General features: G+C 40.1%; 5 protein-coding genes across 19 annotated transcripts in view; 1 reads left to right on the top strand and 4 right to left on the bottom strand.

Moving 5' to 3' along the window:
• Positions 1-42: 42 nt before the first annotated feature.
• Positions 43-1,725, bottom strand: LOC103312735 (facilitated trehalose transporter Tret1). Its single transcript, XM_008194165.3, has 2 exons — positions 1,403-1,725; positions 43-1,357 (listed from the first exon to the last, which is right to left on the bottom strand). Exons 1-2 carry the CDS (start codon positions 1,446-1,448, stop codon positions 48-50), a joined length of 1,356 nt encoding a protein of 451 aa, XP_008192387.1. The 5' UTR covers positions 1,449-1,725; the 3' UTR covers positions 43-47.
• A 315-nt stretch (positions 1,726-2,040) lies between these two features.
• Positions 2,041-3,874, top strand: FucTB (alpha1,3-fucosyltransferase B). 2 transcript variants are annotated; one of them, XM_015979051.2, is made up of 6 exons: positions 2,041-2,404; positions 2,470-2,589; positions 2,638-2,851; positions 2,898-3,081; positions 3,125-3,302; positions 3,350-3,874. In XM_015979051.2, exons 1-6 carry the CDS (start codon positions 2,321-2,323, stop codon positions 3,752-3,754), a joined length of 1,185 nt encoding a protein of 394 aa, XP_015834537.1. In that variant the 5' UTR covers positions 2,041-2,320; the 3' UTR covers positions 3,755-3,874. The 2 variants fall into 2 exon arrangements, with proteins under 2 accessions (XP_015834537.1, XP_008192162.1); XM_008193940.3 differs by having other exon boundaries at positions 2,449-2,589.
• Stim (Stromal interaction molecule) lies at positions 3,770-12,062 on the bottom strand. 6 transcript variants are annotated; one of them, XM_008193941.3, is made up of 11 exons: positions 11,923-12,062; positions 9,267-9,415; positions 9,075-9,220; positions 8,798-9,030; positions 8,637-8,749; positions 6,468-6,784; positions 6,250-6,417; positions 5,942-6,203; positions 5,791-5,850; positions 4,864-5,017; positions 3,770-4,811 (listed from the first exon to the last, which is right to left on the bottom strand). In XM_008193941.3, exons 2-11 carry the CDS (start codon positions 9,403-9,405, stop codon positions 4,445-4,447), a joined length of 1,959 nt encoding a protein of 652 aa, XP_008192163.1. In that variant the 5' UTR covers positions 9,406-9,415; positions 11,923-12,062; the 3' UTR covers positions 3,770-4,444. The 6 variants fall into 6 exon arrangements, with proteins under 6 accessions (XP_008192163.1, XP_008192165.1, XP_064214920.1 ...); XM_008193943.3 differs by lacking the exon at positions 11,923-12,062 and having other exon boundaries at positions 6,005-6,203; positions 9,267-9,736; XM_064358850.1 differs by lacking the exon at positions 11,923-12,062 and having other exon boundaries at positions 9,267-9,735.
• A 175-nt stretch (positions 12,063-12,237) lies between these two features.
• Positions 12,238-12,845, bottom strand: LOC103312674 (protein hemingway). Its single transcript, XM_008193939.3, has 2 exons — positions 12,377-12,845; positions 12,238-12,329 (listed from the first exon to the last, which is right to left on the bottom strand). Exons 1-2 carry the CDS (start codon positions 12,737-12,739, stop codon positions 12,282-12,284), a joined length of 411 nt encoding a protein of 136 aa, XP_008192161.2. The 5' UTR covers positions 12,740-12,845; the 3' UTR covers positions 12,238-12,281.
• A 39-nt stretch (positions 12,846-12,884) lies between these two features.
• Ten-m (Tenascin major) overlaps positions 12,885-20,375 on the bottom strand; it is a 99,317-nt gene continuing 91,826 nt past the window's right edge. For 8 of the 9 annotated variants that reach the window (XM_064358843.1, XM_064358842.1, XM_064358846.1 and 5 more), the window contains 6 exons: positions 20,163-20,189; positions 19,154-19,956; positions 18,851-19,100; positions 16,781-18,800; positions 14,971-16,731; positions 12,885-14,867 (listed from right to left, as the gene is read on the bottom strand). In XM_064358843.1, coding sequence (XP_064214913.1) covers positions 14,127-14,867; positions 14,971-16,731; positions 16,781-18,800; positions 18,851-19,100; positions 19,154-19,956; positions 20,163-20,189 — 5,602 coding nt within the window. In that variant the 3' untranslated portion in view covers positions 12,885-14,126. The remainder of the gene's footprint in view (positions 14,868-14,970; positions 16,732-16,780; positions 18,801-18,850; positions 19,101-19,153; positions 19,957-20,162; positions 20,190-20,375) is intronic. The other variant, XM_064358845.1, reaches the window with a different exon arrangement.

Here is a 20,375-nt window from a genome sequence, read left to right as displayed (position 1 = left end):
TTGCGGTAATTGTGAGGCAAGGTGTGAAATAAAAACACAACACCGAATCAAATTGTTTTATTTAATGTCTTTTGAATGTCCTCCAACGTTATCCCTTTAGTTTCAATAACAAAAAGATAAACTAAAACGACGTGAATGAGACTAGAAATCGCAAAAGTGAAAAATGGCACACTGGCTCCAAAATATTTCGACGTGACTTCGTAAAAATATATGACAACCATCGAGAGAATACAAAAGTAAATTTCGGACAAAAGTGACGCAAAGACTTTGACATTCATTGGAAACAATTCACCGACAATAATCGCCGGAACAGGCGCCACAAAACTATAAGCTATGGCGAATAAAATTAAAAGCGTGGCAGCCAAATATTTGAAACTTAAAGCACCTAAATCATTATATTTTTTAACGTGCAAATAAACTCCAAGCAAAAGTAAAAGGATTCCGGAAAACATAAACGAAAACATGAGAATTGTTCTGCGGCCTATTTTATCAATCAACAAAGAACTAAATATCGTGACAAGCAGTTTCACTGTGTAAAAAACAGCAACAAGGACCGTTGGCGAGATATTGTCTAAGAACTGCCCAAAAATAAGTTGGGCATACACATCAAAAAGGTCATCACCGGTGAATTGTTTGCCGTTTAGTAAAATAAACTGGATGAATAAAGCCCTTCGGTTGGTTTTTTTCGTAAAAAGTTCAGAAAATTTTCCTTGCGATTCGATCTCGAGTCTAACAGTTTCGAGAAATTTTCGTGTTTCGTCTTCAATGTTTTTTGTTCCTTTGAGTTTAATTAGCGATTTGGTGGCCTCGTCCACGTCGTTTTTCATTGCTAAGTAATACGGACTTTCAGGCATCCAGCTAAAGACTAACACAACCGTTAAAGGTAGAATTAAAGACAGCAAAGAACTGGTACTGATGCTAACAAATGATCCTATTACGTTCATAAGTAAGAAACCTATTAAATTAAAAATGTAAATAAACGTCCCTAATGTTCCTCTTATTTTTGGGTCGGCTATTTCGCCTATGTACAGTGGTATAACCACTAAGTTTACACCGGAAGCTATTCCAGCGATGATTCTTATGATACAAAAATAAATAACTGATTTTGTGTACGGCAGGGCTATGAATGATAGGAAAAAAGGAACAGTGGTTAATAAAATCGTCACTTTTCGTCCGAATTTATCCGTGGTAAGTAGGGTCACAGAACAACCCAGAAGCGTACCAAAGAAGAAAAAAAGCGTGATCCAAGTCGCTTCATTTGGAGTTATCCTAACTATTTTGTTCGGTGTTAAAAGCTGGGGCAGGTACACTGAAGTCCAAGCTTCGTGGATACCCATTGAGACCATATTTAAAAGAGCTACAGTTTAATAAAAATAACGACAACTGGAAATAATTAACTTACCAGAAAATGAAGCCACATACTGGTAAAAAAACTTGATGTGGACCATTTTAATTCGGTTTTTTTCAACATCTACGCTAACCACAGAGTTTTGACGAGTGTGTACCCATATAGGATTAAAAAAAATTGTGCGTGTTTAGTATGCATTACCGTGTTATGGTAAAAAGAGAGGTATTTAATTCTTATCACTTCGGTATAGGCCACTTGGCAATTATTTGAACTTCAATTTTTTTCTAACCACTCAATTAGGTGCACAATTGTAACTACCTATTTTGAAAGGACAAAAGAGCAATAAAACTGAGAATTATGCAAAACAATATTATTAGTATTATTGTTGATAAAGCTGGCTCAAAGGTTAGACCCACTGAGTCACGTGGAAAAAATCAACAGGAAACATTTGTAAATAAATAAAAAATAAAAATAGGGACGCGACGCAAAAGGAAGAATATTCAAACTAAGTGAATATTTAACGTAAGTGTTTTTCTGGTTCCGCTGTATTGTCACGTGTTCTCGTATTTCTCGTGTGGTAGAACGGTATTTCAAATGAAATAAAGAAAAATTTTAAAAATTTCCATTTACCAAGGCACGCAACCACCAATGTGCTTCCGAGTGCTTTCTGCTTTATCTCAATTTCGAGGTCAAAATCTGTTACTGTGTTAACTTTGCCCAACTTTTCCTCTTTTGAGTCAAAAAAGGTGTATAGTTATTTACAACACGCGTTTGGTTGTGTTTATCATTTTTTCCATTATAAATATGTACTTTATGCAAAATTTTGTGTAAATTTGAGTGCAATGTTGCCAAATCACTAACTCAAAATGCCATTCATAAAAAATCGTATTTATACAAACGATAAACTCTTCCGTCCGTAAACAAACCGGAAATGTTTATTCTCGTATTTTTCCTCCTCAATTTATTTTAACGATGTTAGGTTATATTCAAAAACTCAAAATAAAAAAAATATTTTGCATCATATTAGCATCAGGAACATCCTTTTATCTTCTCCAGGTAATTACGAAAATTGATGGCAAATTTTAGATTTTTTATTTTAGTATTTTTTGGTTGGACCACAGTATCCAATAATCATGTGGTGGACCCCATTCATGGGAGAAAACGAACGGATTACCGCCTGTCCCAACCATAATTGTATATTAACCAAGGACAGGAAATATTTAAACAATACAAATTTGCAAGTAAAATTTTATTGTTTCAAATTGCCTTAAATTAATTCCTGTTTTAAGGCTTTTTTATTTTATGGAAGCAAGTTCAATATTAGTGACTTGCCGAAACGGAAAGACACTGTTTGGGCCCTTTTTCACGAGGAATCGCCCAGAAATGTAGCACTTTTCTTGCACAAGAGAACTTTCGAGGTGTTTGATATTGCGGCGACTTTTAGCAGACACAGTGATTTTCCGCTGACTTTGCAATATTTAGAAAAATTAAGTCTACTTACCGGTAAATCAAAACAATGATTTGGAAGCTGCTTCAATTACAGTTTCAGACTTGCAGTATTTCATGGATGTGAAAGAAAAAAATAAATTACTCAATAGTATAGCTCCAGTATTGTACATACAGTCGGACTGTGATACCCCAATAGAAAGAGATAATTACGTGAAAGAACTTATGAAATATATTAAAGTTGATTCATTTGGGAAATGCCTAAAAAACAAGGAATTTCCACCACAGTAAGGCGCCAAAACAATAAAAAAAATTGAGCGATTTTTCTAGAGTTTCAGAAATATATTCCCTGGATTTATACAACGAACAACTGCTCCACTTTATAGCCAAATACAAGTTTGTGATTGCTTTCGAAAATGCCATTTGCGACGACTACATCACTGAAAAATTGTGGCGTCCACTGATAGCAGGTTCAGTCCCAGTATATTTAGGATCGCCCACTGTTGAGGTAATTTTAAAATAACAATTAAGTTTGATTTTGTGAAAAAATAACAGGACTGGTTGCCCAACAAAAACTCGGCAATCCTAGCAAAAAATTTCCACAGTCCGGCAGACCTTGCCACCCACATTACGAAAATCAACGACGATGATTTTTTATACGAGATGTACCAAGGACACAAGTTTGGTGAAATTGAGAACAGTTTTCTTAAAAGTGTCTTAGCTAGGGGTCCGTTTGGGATTGCGACAGATCAGGAGCACCCCATTTCAGCGTTTGAATGTTTTGTGTGTGAACAGATTCACGAAGGATTTGAAAAACGTGTCTCAGACTCTGTTTATAATTGTCAGAGACCGAATCCGGGAAACAGTTGGGAGTACTTCTGGCAATTGGGGGATTGCCAGTCCAGGGCCTTGGTCAATTTTGTTAAAAACGGCGAAATGATAGAGCAAGAAGTTTGTTGAGTAATTGATAACAACTACAAATTGTATATTTTTATTAAGTGACATAACTCTGCTACTAAAAAAACTATGTGAACAATGTTACAATTACTCAATTATTGCAAATGAATATTATAAAATAAACTACCGCTCCCCTCGTCAATGAAGAAGGAAACCTCCAATCATTAATTAAGGAAGCTGTGAAATAAACTAAACGAGTAAAACCCCTGTCTTTATTTTTAATCTAAATAAAATTCACGAAAATAAAATTCTCGTCTACTAATTTATCACAATTAACTTTGCTGCAAAGCCCAATGATCGGTTAAGAAGGAAAATAAAAGAGATACAATTATCATCACAATAATTGAAGTACACTTAGGCGCTTTAGGACAGTTCAGTCACGATTTCTAAGTACAATGGAATAAATAAAACTGGAAATTAAGGAACAAAAACATTCCTAGGATTCGTCCAAAATATACAAAATAATTAACTCGGGTTAAGTGGAAGACTAATATCTGCACATTTTCAGTTAACTTTCCTTGGGAAAAATTGAATTTTCAATACGTCGAAGCATTAAACTAGCAAACCTAAAATGACATATCGAAAATTACCTATTAGTAGCTACAAAATTAAAGAAACATAATCGAGGTACATTATCCCTGTTTAACGATCCCCGGGATAACAAGACAAGTCATCCTAAACGCCGACTCACCCTCAGTCATTTTTACCCTTGCTCTTTTTCGTGAACGCGAACAGCTTTTTCTTCTTCTTCTTGATATCTTCGTCCATTAGAGAGGAGTCCGTCGAACAGATATCCTCCTCGATTGACGCCGACGGCTGCTCTTTTATTGTCGTCTGCCGCAGCGGTTTGGGCTTAAGAGGCGCGTCCAACGAGGTATCGGACAGCGAGGACTTCGGCTTGACCGAGTCCAAAGTCCCTACGTTCGTATCTTGCGAAAAAGAGCGGGTCATTTGCGACGATTTGTTCGTCAACGGGATATTATTGTTGCTAATACTTCGCGGATTGGAAGACAATTTGCTAATTTTAGTGTAACTACTTGAATCTTCGGGCCAAGTTGAGCTGTAGAAAAAATGACAATGCACCTCGTGGTCGGAGTTGTAGGAGTACTCACATCTCTCCTCCCACCATGAAGTGGACTCCAGGCGTCGGCTTGCTCTCCGAATGGGAGTCTTCCTCCTGTCGGCTAGTTTCGCTCCCTGAAGAGTCACCTTCTTTCCACGAATGCAGCGCGGTCCCCTCTGAATGGCCTGTACACATACCGCCATCTTACACCGAGATTAGTTACCCAGCATGCAATTATTAATTACTTGATATTTGGTTCGTCTGTGCTTGAGATCTAAGTTTAGAGTATTAGAGTGATTGAAACCGTTCTGCGATTAGTTTCGGTTAAGACGCCACCACTAAGCCTACGTAAGCGATAAGAGACCCTGTGCTTACCTGTTCGGTGTGCATTAACTCAAGGAAACGGAAAAAATAATAAAAATTTGAATCAATACTCAACAGGCCTTTATATTTTGATTCGAAACCAACTACAGACAAAAGGAATACAAGCCCCCTAGCATAAAAATAAATTACAATCAAGCGAAAACTATATATAAACTGGTTCAAAAATAAGTACAGACTGGTACGGTGTCAGGTTAGGTTAGCAAAATTGCTGAAATTCGTAATGCAGATTAAAAAAATGCAAGTGCGCCAGCGAAAGATCCTCGACAACTTTGAGAGAAATTTCCTTCGAGTCGGTGCTGAAAATCAAATTTTGTTACCCATGGGACGGCCGAAACTCTCAACGAACCAAACATTAAGCATGATCAGGTACTTTCGTGCAACAACCTCGCGATTATTAAAAGAGAGACTGGAAGAAGAGTATTGGAAAAGTGTAAAAGAACCACGAGGTTGTCAACAGCCACTAACCTAAACTAACACGTTTAAAACATTATTTACAATAACAATCCTACCACACTAACTGAGAAAAATACAGGGTGTTTGTTAATGTCTCAATCGGAATCGTGTGAATCGTCATCAAACGAGATGCTCTTACCTTGGTGGCCGTAGAGCGAAGCTGTATCGTCGTCCAGATCATCCTGACTGCTGATGCGACCTGAGCCAAATACATAATTAAAAATTTAATTTATTTTTAATCGTACTTAAGGCCTAATCCGCCCCAATATCGTATTACCATCAGACCTTACCTCGTACTGGCAGCGCCCGTCCGTTAGTATTACGATACAGGGTGTTTTCCAAAAACTGCAAACCGTTATTGTTGATGATGCTGAAGCCACACAACATCTCAATCTGCTTCCATCTATGGACACGCTCTTGCAATTCTTGGGTGACCTCATTCAGGGCCGTCCGCGCCTCAACTATGCTCCTATCAACTTCATCGATGGATTTGCCGTGAGTTGAGACAAAAGCACCGACGAGACTCGACCGCTTCTTCCTCAATTTCTCACACTGCCAAATATTTAGAAAAAAAATTTTTTGTAAGATAATTGCTTACAGCTTCTCTCGCTTGTTGTAGTTGTTTTTCCGCCGACGCTTTTTTCTTCATGTAGGCTTTATTTTCTATTTCGTGGGTGAGCTGCAGCCACTGTTGGAGGCCCGGCGGCGGCGACCAGCACCTGTCCTTCAGCTCCCCCTCAGCGATCTGCAGTTCAGTCCTCAGCATCTAAACCGAAAATTTGAGCAAACATTTTGATTTGTCATCGTTGGTTTCACCTCGATTTCGGCCTTGAGTTGGTTCACCTCCAAATCGGAATACGGCAATGAGTCGAGATCCGTTTTCGAATCTTGCAATTTCTTTTCTAAATTCTGTTTTTCGGTGATTACGTCTTCTTGCGCTTGTTTGGCTTCTTCGAGTTCTTTTTGTAAGTTTTCTAACGCCTTTTCCGCGTTCTGTAAACTGTCCATGTCACGGTTCATGCGATTCAGGTGGTTTTTGAATTTTTTGTTTTGTTGGAACGCATACCAAACACCGATTCCACCACCGATGAGAAGGACGATCAAGGTGAGGTCCTTCCAATGCGGCTGGCCGTCTAACAAAATTAGAGAAATGCTCATTTAACGATTCGGACATTCTTGTTCGCGCACATGTTCACGTCTGAAGCGGGGAAAAATCGAAATTATTAATGCCAGCGATGGTTATATAATTGATCCATTGTTGTCACGCTTTGGCGGGCCCACGTTACGAATGGCAATACGCAATAAACAGGCAGGTGACCGTGAAAGGGGTAGAAATATTTTATTCTCACATTTTTACTAAAATTATTATGTTTTGCTTATTATGTAACACGATGATTAATGATTATTAGAATCGTGAAAAATAAAAAATGTAATTTGTACAGTAATTGCGGTATTACCGAGAATCACAAGAGGAGATTTATCGTTAATTAAAGTGAACCACCAATCAGAACGCACACAATTTTCAATGTTGTCCGAATGGGGGCCAGATATTAGAATTTGCAAAAGTTTCATTAACTTCATTAAAAAAATTATTATTATTATTATGTAGCTACAAAAAACCTGTCTTTTGGCGTAGAAAGTGTTGGAAAAATTAAGTGGTACCCAAAAGGGAAAAATGAATTAAGTTAAAAAATTAAAGCAAAAACAAAAAAGCTTACTTCCATTTTTTTAAATTCTACTGTATTGAAGCTAATATTTAAATAAGGCACAAACAAAATCGTCTCAACCTTTTTTGGTACAAAAATCGTAAAAACTTTTATTCCCTTGATGACGAAAGATGTAAAATTGTAAATAAAGACTGGGATAAAAATGTTTTTACTTATTTATTTCTTCTATTGTAATAATAGTAGTTTATTATACAAGTAAAGAAAAGTTTATAGTAGAAAAAAATAAACTTTTACTTTTAATCTTTTTTTTCTATAAAAAAATGGTTTATAAACGAAAATAAATGTAACATAAACCTTCATAAAAACGAAATAAAGAAATTTAAATAAATATTTATTTATTTTTTTACTTATTCGTCCGTTATCTACTATTTTCCTGATTTCAACCAATGCTGAATGATTTAGCATTTACGTTTTTTCTGACAATTTCAAGGAATTGTGAGTCCCCAAGTGAATTATTTTTTAATAATTTAACTCCTTTTTGACCTAGAAATTCACTTCTTCCAAAGGCTTCGTCGAAAATAAGTGACACGTTTTTAAAACGAAAAATAAAGAAAACTACGTAACTTAAACCTACTGAATGTTTTAGTTCATTTCTGAACTAATAACTCACTAAAAAAACACCAAACTTCAACCACTTTCAAGTGATTTAGGTGGTAAATAAAGTAAATTTTAATAAGACTAGCAAATCCAGTTTATTTCATGCGTTTAAAACATAAAGTGTGGCAAAGTTTTCGAATGCCAATCTGTTAGTTTTGTGGTTTCGTAACGGTTACAAAAACAGTCTGGGAATAATGAATGAAAATTAGTTGAAAAAATATACAACCGACTTTTGCATTGTTCGAGAGGAAGTTGATAATTATACATGGATCTTTAAACATTTCGTTTATTAGTGATAAAGTAAACACTTGAATTTCGCTGCTTCAATAATAAACACATTAGTGTTCTAAACGTCTTAATTTAGACCATTAGCACTTCAAACGCTTTAAATTATTAAAACTTTTATGGTTTTCTGCGATTGGAAACCGATAACGGGGCGAAAAATAATTTGTCTTGATTGACTTCATATCAAATCTAGAGCAATTAAAAAACCTAATCAGATAAATGGAATACAAAGTTTGTTCTTGACTAATATTTAGCTCATTAAAAACCGTCTGCATTTTACAAGGCATCAAATAACAGTTGATTGTTTACGAGTAATAAAAATTTAGCGTTAGAATTAATTGCTTTCCTTCCCATTTACGTCCCGCTAACGACTTACCCTTTGGGGGGCCAAAAAGCACCACGTCCATGGCCTTGAGGACGATTTTTTGCTTATGTATCGGGTCCTTGATTCCGAGATGGTTAAGATAGTTAACGTTATTGGCAGCCAATCTGAAATAAGTCGTTTAGCCCCCCTGAATTGGCAAATAACGGGCAAACCTGGGTAAGTTAGCCCCGGTGACTTTGTGCGAGATAAAACTAGGAACATATTGGGGCAAATCAACCGAAGAGACGAGCCAATCGGTGGTTTGTTCAACCGTCCAGTTGTGCACTTCTGACTTCAACCAGGCCTCCCACAGTTCCTTGACGGAGATGTGCATGTCGTCGTTGCGATGGAAGGCCTTCTGTCGGCGCTCGTAGCCAGAGTCGTATTGCAATTCCTCTCTGAGGAACTGTAAGCGGTTTTTGAGCGTGTCTTAAAGAGTTTGGGGCTTACGTCATCGGATTCCGAGAGGTCCACGTTGCCGTTGGCGTCGTCGTCCAGCTTCTGGTGCAGGGTCTTGATGGCTTCCAGCCCCAGGCGGTCGTTGGCGGCCATCGTGAGGCAGGCGAAGTCGTCGATGCTGCAGGTGTTGATGGAGCCTGGAAGCGTGGCCTGAGTGGTTGACTTGGGGCTAGGGCTACTTACTGTCGCTGAGGAGTAAGTCGTTGGCCGAGTAAGTACTCTTGAAGTTGTCCCGCGACTTGAGTTTTTCCGTGGCGGCATCTTCGGCAGCACTTCGGTAAAAGCTCAAGATTAACCAAAAAATTAGTCCCCGGGTATGCATCGTTTTTAACCTTTAAATTGCACAATGAATTAGTTTCGAGTTAAGGCCGCGGTTGTTACAGCGATTTTTTAGCATAATAATTATTGTTTTGTGTGTTTTTCTTTAGTTTGACATTTCACAGCCGAATTTCGTGGTAAGTTTTCAAGGTCGTGTCAGTTTGGTGGAAAAATCTGTCAAAGTTTGGAGCGATTGGGACGGGCTTTGCGCGGTGTGAGTCGGGGTTACCATATGTTCGCTCGGAAAAGGTCGGCTTACAGCCGATGCAGTCGCCTTCAGCGATGACCGCTGACCTTAGCACAATTAACAACAATTTATTTTACTCCGAATTTTGATCTCGATATTGGAACAGATCTACTTTCAACGATTCTAATTACTTTGTTTTCGCTGGCGCGGTTTTGTTGCACGCACTAACGGCACCGTGAAATTATAATTACACGGCTTATCTGCAGAACGTAAAATTTTATATTTTGCCCACACAATCGGTTTTACCGGTTAATGTAACTTTAGAAGGTCATTACCGGGTCTCTCTGTAGCGCTTCTCCTTTTTGGAAATGGAAATAATCAAATAGACAGCAATACAAGAGCTTTTTTAAAGTATTATTGACCTTGCATAATCATCAAGGTCTTAAATCTTGAATTTCGAGAACTCTTTACATAATAATTACTGGTAATTGTACGCAGAAATCAAACAATTAGCTTTTTTTTCAAGATCGTCCGAAAAGTAGTGGGTCATTTTTGTCATTTTTGAATCGTCATGGAAATAGTCTCAAGAATGACTTCAAATCAAAATTTTATTGTGTATGTCTATGCAACCAGCATTGCACGCGTTCACACTTTATGGGCTTCAAACTTTAGGATTGAATCCTTAGATGACTTCTTAAATTCTTAAATTATAAAAACAATTAAACGAAAACATTTAATTTATCTCAAAAACTTTTTAGTTAACTGAGTTTATTTAGTAAAGTCCCGAAAAACATTGTTAATAAAAATCATGGCCACTGCGAATCCACTAGGATTTGCGCACGTCCACTGTTTTTGACTAGAAAATACACAAATTTTCACAAATTTGGTGATTTTTTGAAAAATTATGTTCATTTTCGGTCAAAAACGTGCTGAAAGTCACAAAAAAGGTAAAAACAATTTTCAAATTGTAGAATCAACTTATACGCCCGGTATCTTTTGATGGAATCTGGTGAAAAATTAGAGAATTAAGTTGAAAAAAGTGGAAAAAAATCCTTTCTCGAGTTAATTCGCCAACTTTTGAACTGAAAGTATTTGCGTTTTACGTGAATTATTGCAATTATATAGTTTGTAATGTTGATTTTTTTAAAAAGTTGGTGTTTAAATATCTGCAAAAGACGGTCAGTACCTGGGGCCTGGTGGCCTAGTGGTATAAGCGCCACTTGCGACGGGGGAGGTCGGGTGTTTGAACCCGGATCACGGCGACAATTTTTCTATGAAAAAAAGTGTAGAAAAGGTAAGGAAACAACACGTAAACAAAAATAAGAGACTAAGAGAACACATAGACGCATAAACGTAAAGCGGAGCATAAAATTGACACAAATAAGAAAATAATGTGAAAAAAGGTAAAAGTACATAAAGGCGGCAAATTGTAGACGGAAGAGCACATCCTAATAAAGGAAAATACCTTTTGTTTTGGTGATATTTGGAGAAATTATGGCCACTTTCGGTCAAAAACGTGCTGAAAGTCACAAAGAAGGTAAAAACGATTTTAAAATTGTAGAATCAACTTATACGCCCGATATCTTTTGATGAAATCTGGTGAAAAATTAGAGAACTAAATTGAAAAAAGTGAAAGAAAATGTTTTCTCGAGCAAATTGGCCGACTTTTGAACTGAATGTATTTGCGTTTTAGGTGAATTATTGCAATTATATAGTTTGTAATGTTAATTTATTTAAAAAGTTTGCGTTAAAATATCTGCAAAAGACGGGCAGTACCTGGGGTCTCGTGGCCCAGTGGTATAAGCGCCACTTACGACGGGGGAGGTCGGGGGTTCGAACCCGGATCACGGCGACAATTTTTCTATGAAAAAAAGTGTAGAAAAGGTAAGGAAACAACACGTAAATAAAAATAAGAGACTGAGAGAACACATAGACGTATAAACGTAAAGCGGAGCATAAAACTGACAGAAAAAAGAAAATAATGCGGTAAAAGTACGTAAAGGCCCCAAATTGTAAATGTAAGAGCACATCCTAATAAAAGGAAAATACCTTTTGTTTTGAGAGAAAAAGGGATGAATGTAAGTAAAGATGAAACATAACTTCAAACTTTAAATTTATATCATTACGACGTGTCTTCGAGATTATTTTGTAATGATTTTAGAGCACTTCCTCATTTAAGCGGAAGCAGCATTTTTATCTTTGTTCGGAAATTACGTGGTCGAATATTCCGTTTTCTTTTCATTACTCTTGTTATAAAATAAGTCGGCATTAATCGTCACACTTTAGCTACATTTATTTTTCCAAAAATAGACATAAATTGCTCAACTTACTTACCTTCAGAGGAAATTGGAGTACATTTCCAAGTGTTGATTTTTAAACCTTGTTTCTGCTATTCACTGTTATCGTTTTATTTATTTCGGAACAACCTAATATTAGCAAACCACGCAATCGTGTTGCACTAAAAATGATAATTTAAAATCAAAATAATTTACTTTATCGTATTTTTAAAGTATTTATAGTAGGAAGAACCGCAAGATTAGTGTTTTTTGTAGATATAAGTAGATCACTGAGTTATTGCTTAGCCCGAACTCAACAACATAAAAGTATTGTGGTTGTAAATGCTGTAATCAAAATCCAATAATAGACCAATTGTATACAAAAAATATATTTGGCAACTGTCTCAATCTACATCTCTAATACTTGATGGACGGCTTCACAGTTTGAATTTTGCGCAAAAGAATCTGGAAAACAAAATTAGGCCAATTTACCTTTTATTACGTATGAGAACCTGATTTTCCCAGTCGATTTTCTTTTGATTTTTCTTCCGATTGATGGCCGCGCTGGTGGGGTGATATCTATTCGGGAGTGTTACCTTTGGTTTGCTCGGCTTGCGATTGTAAGTTAGGATTTTATTCATCAAGATTGTGTTCTGTCTTTCAATTTCCCGAATTTGTGACGAAGTGAACGTTTTGTTGGGAAATGTTCTAGCTTTGTGCGAGTCCCTCAGTTGCTCTAAAGTGCTTTGAGACATTTCCTCGTATGAATCGTCTTCGCGGCTATCTTCTTCGAAAGTTTCGTTCTCGTAGGCTTTGTCGGAAACATCGTCGTCGTCAGCGCTCGTATTTGAAAGCGCGTCTTGTTTGCTCGACATTTTACTCGTGGGTGAATTTTAGAGAGGATAATTCTTTATTTAGTTGTGTGATCGATATCGGGGATAATAAACTTATGACATGACACAAAGTTTCTATAGCAACTCGTTGTGAGTTAATGGGGTTTGGGGGCGAGAAAAGCACCGATTCATAAATAATTCTGCATTTAATAAATGATTCGATTACTGAATAGAACAAAATATATTTACATATCAAAACAATATACACAATAATTTATATACACACATAAAATGTTAGTCAATAGTCACGATTATGGTCAATATCTTTAATGCATACTAGTGCCGGCTGCGTCCGCAGCCACACAACAATTGCACATAATGTAATTAATAGTAATTAAGACGTATATAAGATACAAAGTATTGCTTTCTTTTTTAGTCACATTAGAAAATATATCACTTATCCACTTTTGGCAGCGAAATGCCCCCTACTAATCGCCTCTCGATAGTCTTTCATTCCAAATAAAGAGTGAGAAATAAAAGAAACGTTGTACACCTAAACTATGACAATGTGGATACAATAATAAAACAAGGAAAGAGAGTTCATTTATCATTACAACAGCTGTACCTATTACAATCATTACAGTATATACGTAACTATGGCGAACAATAAAGAAATTAAAAACGAAAACGTGAATAATATTGGCAGTAAGTTACAGATTCTATGTATGCATATGTTTATGGATACCGACAGTACGCTATTCTAATGATTAATGGACCTGATTTAAATTGCGGCCCAGATCTAATTTTAGATATAGGTAGAGTGGAGACAAGCACCGAGGATAGAATTGTAAAACTTAATAAAACGATATAAATATGTACATCTATGGACTATGTTCTGCTAGATTTATGTTCAATGGATCATTAAATACAGTTCAGTCAATGGCTACGATCGATGATCAAATAACGTAAAATCATCATAAGAAACTGCAGCACAAAAATCATTTCGTTACTCATGTCTTAGCGAGTCACTATAATTTTTCCATATAAAAAGCTTCTGATATATGTACAGTCCTTAGTGTTGCCTTAACTAGGTAGATCTATGTGCAAGAGTCTTTATAGATATCCGCAAGAGTGGCGACTCGGCTACCCTGTAGGAAACTTGTCATTCGTTATCAAATAGGCCTTTTGATTGCTTGTACACAACACAGTTTCGTAATAACTTGGACAGTTCATGGCTTATTCACTTTACTTTTATGATTATCAAAATATTATCGCCACGAATTTATTAAAAATAGTAATTTGTTCCTATAAATTAGTTATGTACTTCTTCATTTATTTAAGAACGACTAGGATTTGATTTGATGTTGACTTATGGCACATAAAAATATTTCTGCTGTTGAATTACTTAATATCACCACGTTTATTTAAATCACGATTCGTGCCGATGCAATCTCCCTCTCCTCGACCCGCTCTTCCTCCTCTTCCTCTTCGTGTCCCTCTGGAACGCCACGTTCCCGGGATCGTCCGCCAGTTGCGGATACTTGTGTATACTATGAATATCCACTCCCTCATACCCGTCCACATCCCCATGCGAAATCAGCTCCTCCTTCTCCTCCTCCGTCCAGTCTCCCCGGCCCTGGAACCCGGCCGCCACCAACTGCTTCTCCAGCTCCCACGCCCGCTCCACGGCCCGCTTGTGAGCGTGTCTCAGGATCTTGTGCGTCTCTTGCTCAGGATCGGCGCCGTACTTGATTATCACAACAGCGTCGGGGTTGTGGAGGCGCAGTTCCTTGATGGTTGTCGCCCCATGGTCGGTGATTTCGTGCGTCGAAACGTTGAACATTCCGCCCAAACGGCGCAACTCCTCTAAATCGTCACGTATTTTAAGCACATTGTCTTTCACGAAATAGAACACGTCCTGGTCGAGGATGCTGAAGTGCAGGTTGAGGAAGAAGGAGTTGTTGAAGACGGACGTCACGACGTCTTGGACCACGCCGTTCACGCCCTCCACCACGCTAACAAGGGCTCGGCTGCCGGCCCGGGAGATCAGAACGCCCTCTCCGAACACCGACCGGCGGTACGCCACACGGGGGAGCAGGTTCCGCGTCTTGGGCTCCATTTTCAGCAACGGCTTCGGCACGAAGCCCAAGTCCGTGAATTTCTCGTTGACCTGTAATGAACACCAATTAAATAAAATGAATAAAAAGCGAAAATAATAAAAATAAAACGATATTTTTTTACTGGCTGTAAGGTAATTTATTAGAGGGGCCCACCTTTTCGACGATGCACTGCAGGCCGGAGATCACGCCGAAGTCGGGGGCTAGTTGAGGTGAAGTTATGGTCGCCTGGGGTCGATAAACCATTCGGCTGATGTATTCCGAGCCTAACATGTTTCTCATGTCGTAACCGTAAAGTTTCAACCAACTGTTCAAATTCGTCATATAATCGATAGTAGTTTTCGAGTTAATTGGGTCGTTATTGTTGAAACGGTAAATGAATACGTCTGTTGGGGTTGTTAGTTTCGTTGCCAACTGCTCCCATGCCGGAGTCATCCACTGACCTACGACCGGGTCGTACAGTCTCTTATTAATGTAAACTAGTTTGGTATTTGGATCAAGAATTCCCCCATGGAAGTCGACCGGTAGGTAGAAATCTGGGTTCGTGTCTAGAGTGATGCTCCCGAAGGGTGTCCTTCGAATTTCTTTGATCAAATTCGCATTAATATCGAAGAGGCCCAACGGTGAGCCATTCTGGTCCGTGGCAACGTAAAACCGCTGCTCCGAAATTTCCACCGTGATCAGGACATTCCGGGAGTCGTACAAGAAGCGGAAAGTACGCCCGGTTTTGGGGAAGTGTAAATGTGTGACCAAATCGGGAGTACTCGGGTTCGAATAGAGATACTGAGTGACATTGCCCTTATCATCGTTCCACGAAATCAAGCGGCCCCTATCATCGTAATAATACCACGTTTGGAATTTGTCGCGTTCGAACGCATGAATCAGGAGACCTCTCGAATTATATCTGTACTTTTGCTCTCCTCTCCGGACCACAAAACCTCGGTTATCGTAACTGTTGAACTCGACGTCGCCGTATTGTACCACTCTGTCCCCGCTGTCGTAACCCAGCGAGATTTTTTCGCGTCCTTTGATCACCCCGATAATATTTCCGTTCTCGTCGTAAATGTATTGCCATTCGTTCGTACCAACGACTTGAAGGACGTGTCCGTCCGTATTGTACGATATGCGGTCCAGGAATTGGTCTCGACCGACTAGAAGTTTCTGGACTTTGATTCTATTCCGAGTGTCATATTCGACTTCGAGTCGGAACACGTCCAGCGATTTTATATTGATAAGGATTGATTTGATGCGACCGTGCTCGTCGTAATCCGTTATCGTAAAGAACTGTTTACTTGTGTCTTGCATGACGGATCTATTGAACGTATTTCGGTACACGCGCAAGTCGCTTATTCCTTCAAGGATGCCGAGGTTTTGGTTATACTTCAGTCTTAATTGCGGCAACTCTTTGCCGTTTATATCAACGTCTATGCCAGACAGCCGGGCGTTGCCGTCGTACTGGTACTTAAAGTGAGCATTGTCAAGGCCACTCTTGCTGCTGAATTTGAGCTTCTCGTCTTTGAGAATCCCAGCGTGGTATTTAAACTCTTGCTTCAGCTCGAAATTGGGTTCCACGATTTCGATGCTTTTTACAAGACTTGAAGTCTCGTGGTAGACGTATTGAGTCGAACTCATCCCGGCTAGACTTGTCTCGAGTTTGCCTGAAGCGTCGTAAACGTAGGACACTCGGCCTGATTGATGGGGGTAGACTTTGGCCAAAATTTGTCCGTCGTCATTGTAGATAATTTCGTAAGGGTGGCGATTCATCGGTGAGAAGTACTGGTATTTGAAGAAACCAAGCGATGTTTGGAGGGAGAACGTATGAATGTGTCCCCTTGGTGTGGTCAAGGACTGCAAAGCCCCGGACTCGTCGTATTGTAGGAGATAATCGGAGCCTCTGGGAGTGGTCACTTTGAGCGGCTGTAAAAAAGGGTTAGATTTGCGGTCGGGTGTGTTCGCAACGACTTACCAAACTACTAAACATGTCTTTGAAGGCGTACACGAGTGAGGACCCGTCGCCGTATTTAATTTCGTAAAGTCTCCCCGCGCGGTCAAAGCCGTAAGTTTCGCTCAAATCGCCCCATTTCCAGTTGCTGAGTCTACTGAATCTGTCGTATTCCAGCTCGACTTCGGCGAAAACCCCGTTTCTGGGTCCCCACTTGACCGGTCGTGCCGATCGATCGTAAGTCACATTGAGAAGTTCGACTTTATCGTCCATGAAGACGGAGATCGAGGCTGTGTCCCGGTCGTATTCTAATGTGAGCAAGTTTTCGCCGTTTACGCGCAACTTGCGCCCGACTTTGGAGACAGTTTTCGGGGTTTTGCCCTTGTTTTGGTTAGGCCTGACGAAGTAGCGCCACTCGAATCTGTTGGCGAGGTCGCCGCCGATTTCGGTGCGTTGTTTGGCCGGCACGGGGTAGCTCTCCCCGAGGAGGGGCTCCTTGTCGGCGAGGATGTTGTAAGGCACGGTGTCGGTGGTCACGCTGTGCGTCCACGGGGAGTTGCTGGCGACGCTGCCGTCGGCCAGAAGGATGATTTTGTTGTCGGCGTCGCCGATTTTGGTCGAGACGCTCGAGCCTTTGATCAGCATCGAGATGGGAGTCTTGTTGTTTTGACCCACTTTCACGGTGGCTCCTTTCAGACTCAGATCAAACGACAGACTTATCACTTTTCCTGTCGGTGTCACGGCGGACGTCAGTCTTCCGAACTCGTCGTAATTGTAAACGTAGCTTCTTCCGCTGCTGTCTAATTTCGTTTTGAGCAGGCCGGTGGGGCCGTGGTAGTCAAAAGTGACGTTGTAATTATCAGGAGTGCTCAGCTCGTGCAACATTCGCATTCGAGACATTCTTAGTCTGCATTTCTGGCCCTTAGTGTTCTCGATCGAATTAACTTGACTGGAGTAGTCGCGCAATAAGAAGACTTTATTGCCCGCCGCGTCCGTTACCGTACTTAATTTGCCGTTACTGGTATTAACGTTGTAAGTAAACACGTAACTGGTTTCGCCGGTTAAAATATTCTTCGTGGCAATGTGCTGGCCGAAGCGGTTGAAAATATAAATTTCCTGCGTTTCTGGCGAGTAGATTTCGTATTCTCGGGAAATGCTCGCGTCGGGGATGCTCGCCATCACAGATCGTATCCTGTAATTGGCTTGATCGCCAATGTGTACATGGCCATCAGGACTAACAGTAACAGCCGAAATCGTATTAAACTTAGAGTTTGATGCTAAGTAGTGCTCGGCTTCGAAACAATCGCATCCTCGTTCAAGACAATTACATTTAGACTCGGCTCCGGCGTAAGGACCGATTTTACCATCAGTACCGATCACTCGAATGCGATTAATTCTCTGAGAATCGCTTTCAGCAATGTATAAATCTCCAGCGGAACTGAAAGCCAAACTTTGCGGCATTACTAGAGTAGCGTGCGTTGCTAATTCGATGTCGTAACCGCTGGCAGGAGATGCACAATGCAGCGGTCGGCCCGCCACAACCTTAACTCGCCCGTCCAAAGTCAGCTGGAGTATCATATGATCGTCGATAATGTGCAAAGTGTTATCTAAGGGGTTTATCGCAAGCTCGGTGGGCCACCGCAAGTGAACTTCTTCGATGGTTAAAGTTCCTTCGCACGGCAAAGGCTTCCAATGCGACTTGTGCATGTGGTTACCAATGACCGTTGTAACAATCCCGTCGCGGTCCACCATACGAATATTAGTACCATCAGCGAAATACAAAACATTGTCATTCGAAACCGCTACTCCTTTCGGATACGCTAATTTCGCATCACGAGCTAAAGCCCCATCGCCACAATGGGCCTCGTCCCCTGGCAAACAGCGTTCGCCTGACCCAACTACGGTTTCCCAATTGTGATCAGGGTCACTGTAATCTTCAGTGTTGCGAACTCGGATTATTTGGTGCGACTCCGGGTCGGAAATGTACAAAGTGCCATCAAGGGGGCTCAAAGCCATGTGGTAGCGATACGATACTCGAGTTGCACTAAAATTTAAATTAGTTAATACAAAAAAATCAGGGGAAAAAATAGTTACTTTAGGCGCACAACCGTGCGTACTCTCCCATCCGTTAGAATTTTCCTGACGAGGTTGAAATCTCCTACGAAAATTGAGCCGTCCGGAGCTGCGGCAAGCGCAACCGGTGCCAAAAGGCGCTGTTTCGAGGCTTGTCCTTCGCAGTCATTGCAGTCCAAGGGTCGCTGATGGCCGTCTCCCATCGTCGTCAATATCACTCTCGGTTTATGTTTGAGATAAATGTTGGAGCCGTCGCCTTTTTGTAAAATTCCTGAAAACGAGAAAATGTTTCTCTCGGGACGCATTTTATTACACGGAATGTACCTTCATGGAAGTTATATCTGTGATGAATATCTAGATTCCATCCGCCGACTTCTGAAATACTCATATCGTGTCCACTCAGTTTAGTCGTTTGGACGTCCCAAATAATAGTCTTGCAGTCGCTGTATTCGTACCCGACTTTGACAATGGCCGTAGTCACGCCGTAAACCCTTTGCCGGTAGACATTGAGTCGATTCCACGCATATGTGAACTTGATAACGGGATCCGCTTCGAAAGTTTTCTCGAATAGGATTCCTTCGATGGTAATTCTGAGATGAATCAGATTTAGAGTGGGTGGAATCGTTTCTGGCGTTAATTGCAATTGAATCGTTGATAAGTACCCCGCAGCTCTCGAACTGTGATATACTAAATTTAGCCCAGTTCCCGGAATGCGCAAACTTTCTTGAACCACTTGAGACTCAGCGAGTATGGCGCTGCGATCCGGGCAAGCCCCTTGGAAGCCGTGCTTCCAAGTAGCCAAAACCACCGGTTTCATCGTATCGAAGTCGTGAGCGGTGCACGGCTGTGGAAGCGCAGAGACGGGCTTTTCTTCACCCGTTGTCATAATGACGTTGTCGATGATGACGACTTCGTTCCAAGGAACGAACACAATGTGAGTTTGGGGGCGGAAAGGTGCCCGTCCGAACTGGAGTGTGACGGCACCGCCTCCGTTAACTAAGAGGTCGAACCAGCCGTCGTCTCTTGTGAGAGTGAAACCTTCCAAAGGAGTGCTAGTGCTAACGCGGACGCCCATTAGGCCGGTTCCCATTTGGGTTATAACTCGTCCTCGGACGACAGCAGAACGGCTAAGGGGAATTTAAGTTAGTTGACGTACATGATTTCGCTTTAAATAAAAAATGAAAACAGCAAACAACACGAAATTATAAAAGCTAACCAAAATTTCACGAACACAAGTGGATCTTTTTAATGAAAATTAACCAGGCACAATTACTACAGCTAAAAACTTGACTAAATTAACTAGAGTTGGTTATTACGGCTAAATCAGCCTTACCTTGTATTGAAGTGATTCCAAAATATACTGAGCAGCAAGAATAAAGAAAGCCAGATCGATTAAAATTTGGATTTTAATTTCTGTTTGGTTTTTTAATAACCGAGATTGATGTACCGGCTTAAAGAAGTTGTTAGCATGTTGCGTTCTGTCGAGTGATTCAAACAGTAAGCACGTAAAAATAAAACAAGTGATTTTTAAATTAGGTAAATCACA

This window comes from Tribolium castaneum, chromosome 9, assembly GCF_031307605.1.
Source record: "Tribolium castaneum strain GA2 chromosome 9, icTriCast1.1, whole genome shotgun sequence".
Classification (NCBI taxonomy): domain Eukaryota; kingdom Metazoa; phylum Arthropoda; class Insecta; order Coleoptera; family Tenebrionidae; genus Tribolium; species Tribolium castaneum.
The sequence above is the reverse complement of the archived record's forward strand: the minus strand, read 5'-3'. Positions and strand labels throughout refer to the sequence as shown.

What these genes read in the sequence shown, in the direction of transcription:
- Stim (XM_008193941.3), bottom strand. Translation starts at nt 9,405, where the DNA reads ATGCATACCCGGGGACTAATTTTTTGGTTAATCTTGAGCTTTTACCGA. An exon ending in ACCTCTCGGAATCCGATGAC is followed by an intron (nt 9,031 to 9,074) that starts GTAAGCCCCAAA and finishes AACCGCTTACAG; the next exon opens with TTCCTCAGAGAGGAATTGCA. An exon ending in TTCATGGTGGGAGGAGAGAT is followed by an intron (nt 4,812 to 4,863) that starts GTGAGTACTCCT and finishes TTTTTTCTACAG; the next exon opens with CTCAACTTGGCCCGAAGATT.
- LOC103312674 (XM_008193939.3), bottom strand. Translation starts at nt 12,739, where the DNA reads ATGTCGAGCAAACAAGACGCGCTTTCAAATACGAGCGCTGACGACGAC. An exon ending in AAATCGACTGGGAAAATCAG is followed by an intron (nt 12,330 to 12,376) that starts GTTCTCATACGT and finishes TTTGTTTTCCAG; the next exon opens with ATTCTTTTGCGCAAAATTCA.
- FucTB (XM_008193940.3), top strand. Translation starts at nt 2,321, where the DNA reads ATGTTAGGTTATATTCAAAAACTCAAAATAAAAAAAATATTTTGCATC. An exon ending in TAAACAATACAAATTTGCAA is followed by an intron (nt 2,590 to 2,637) that starts GTAAAATTTTAT and finishes TCCTGTTTTAAG; the next exon opens with GCTTTTTTATTTTATGGAAG. An exon ending in TAGGATCGCCCACTGTTGAG is followed by an intron (nt 3,303 to 3,349) that starts GTAATTTTAAAA and finishes AAAAAATAACAG; the next exon opens with GACTGGTTGCCCAACAAAAA.
- LOC103312735 (XM_008194165.3), bottom strand. Translation starts at nt 1,448, where the DNA reads ATGGTCCACATCAAGTTTTTTTACCAGTATGTGGCTTCATTTTCTG. An exon ending in GTATGTGGCTTCATTTTCTG is followed by an intron (nt 1,358 to 1,402) that starts GTAAGTTAATTA and finishes ATTAAACTGTAG; the next exon opens with CTCTTTTAAATATGGTCTCA.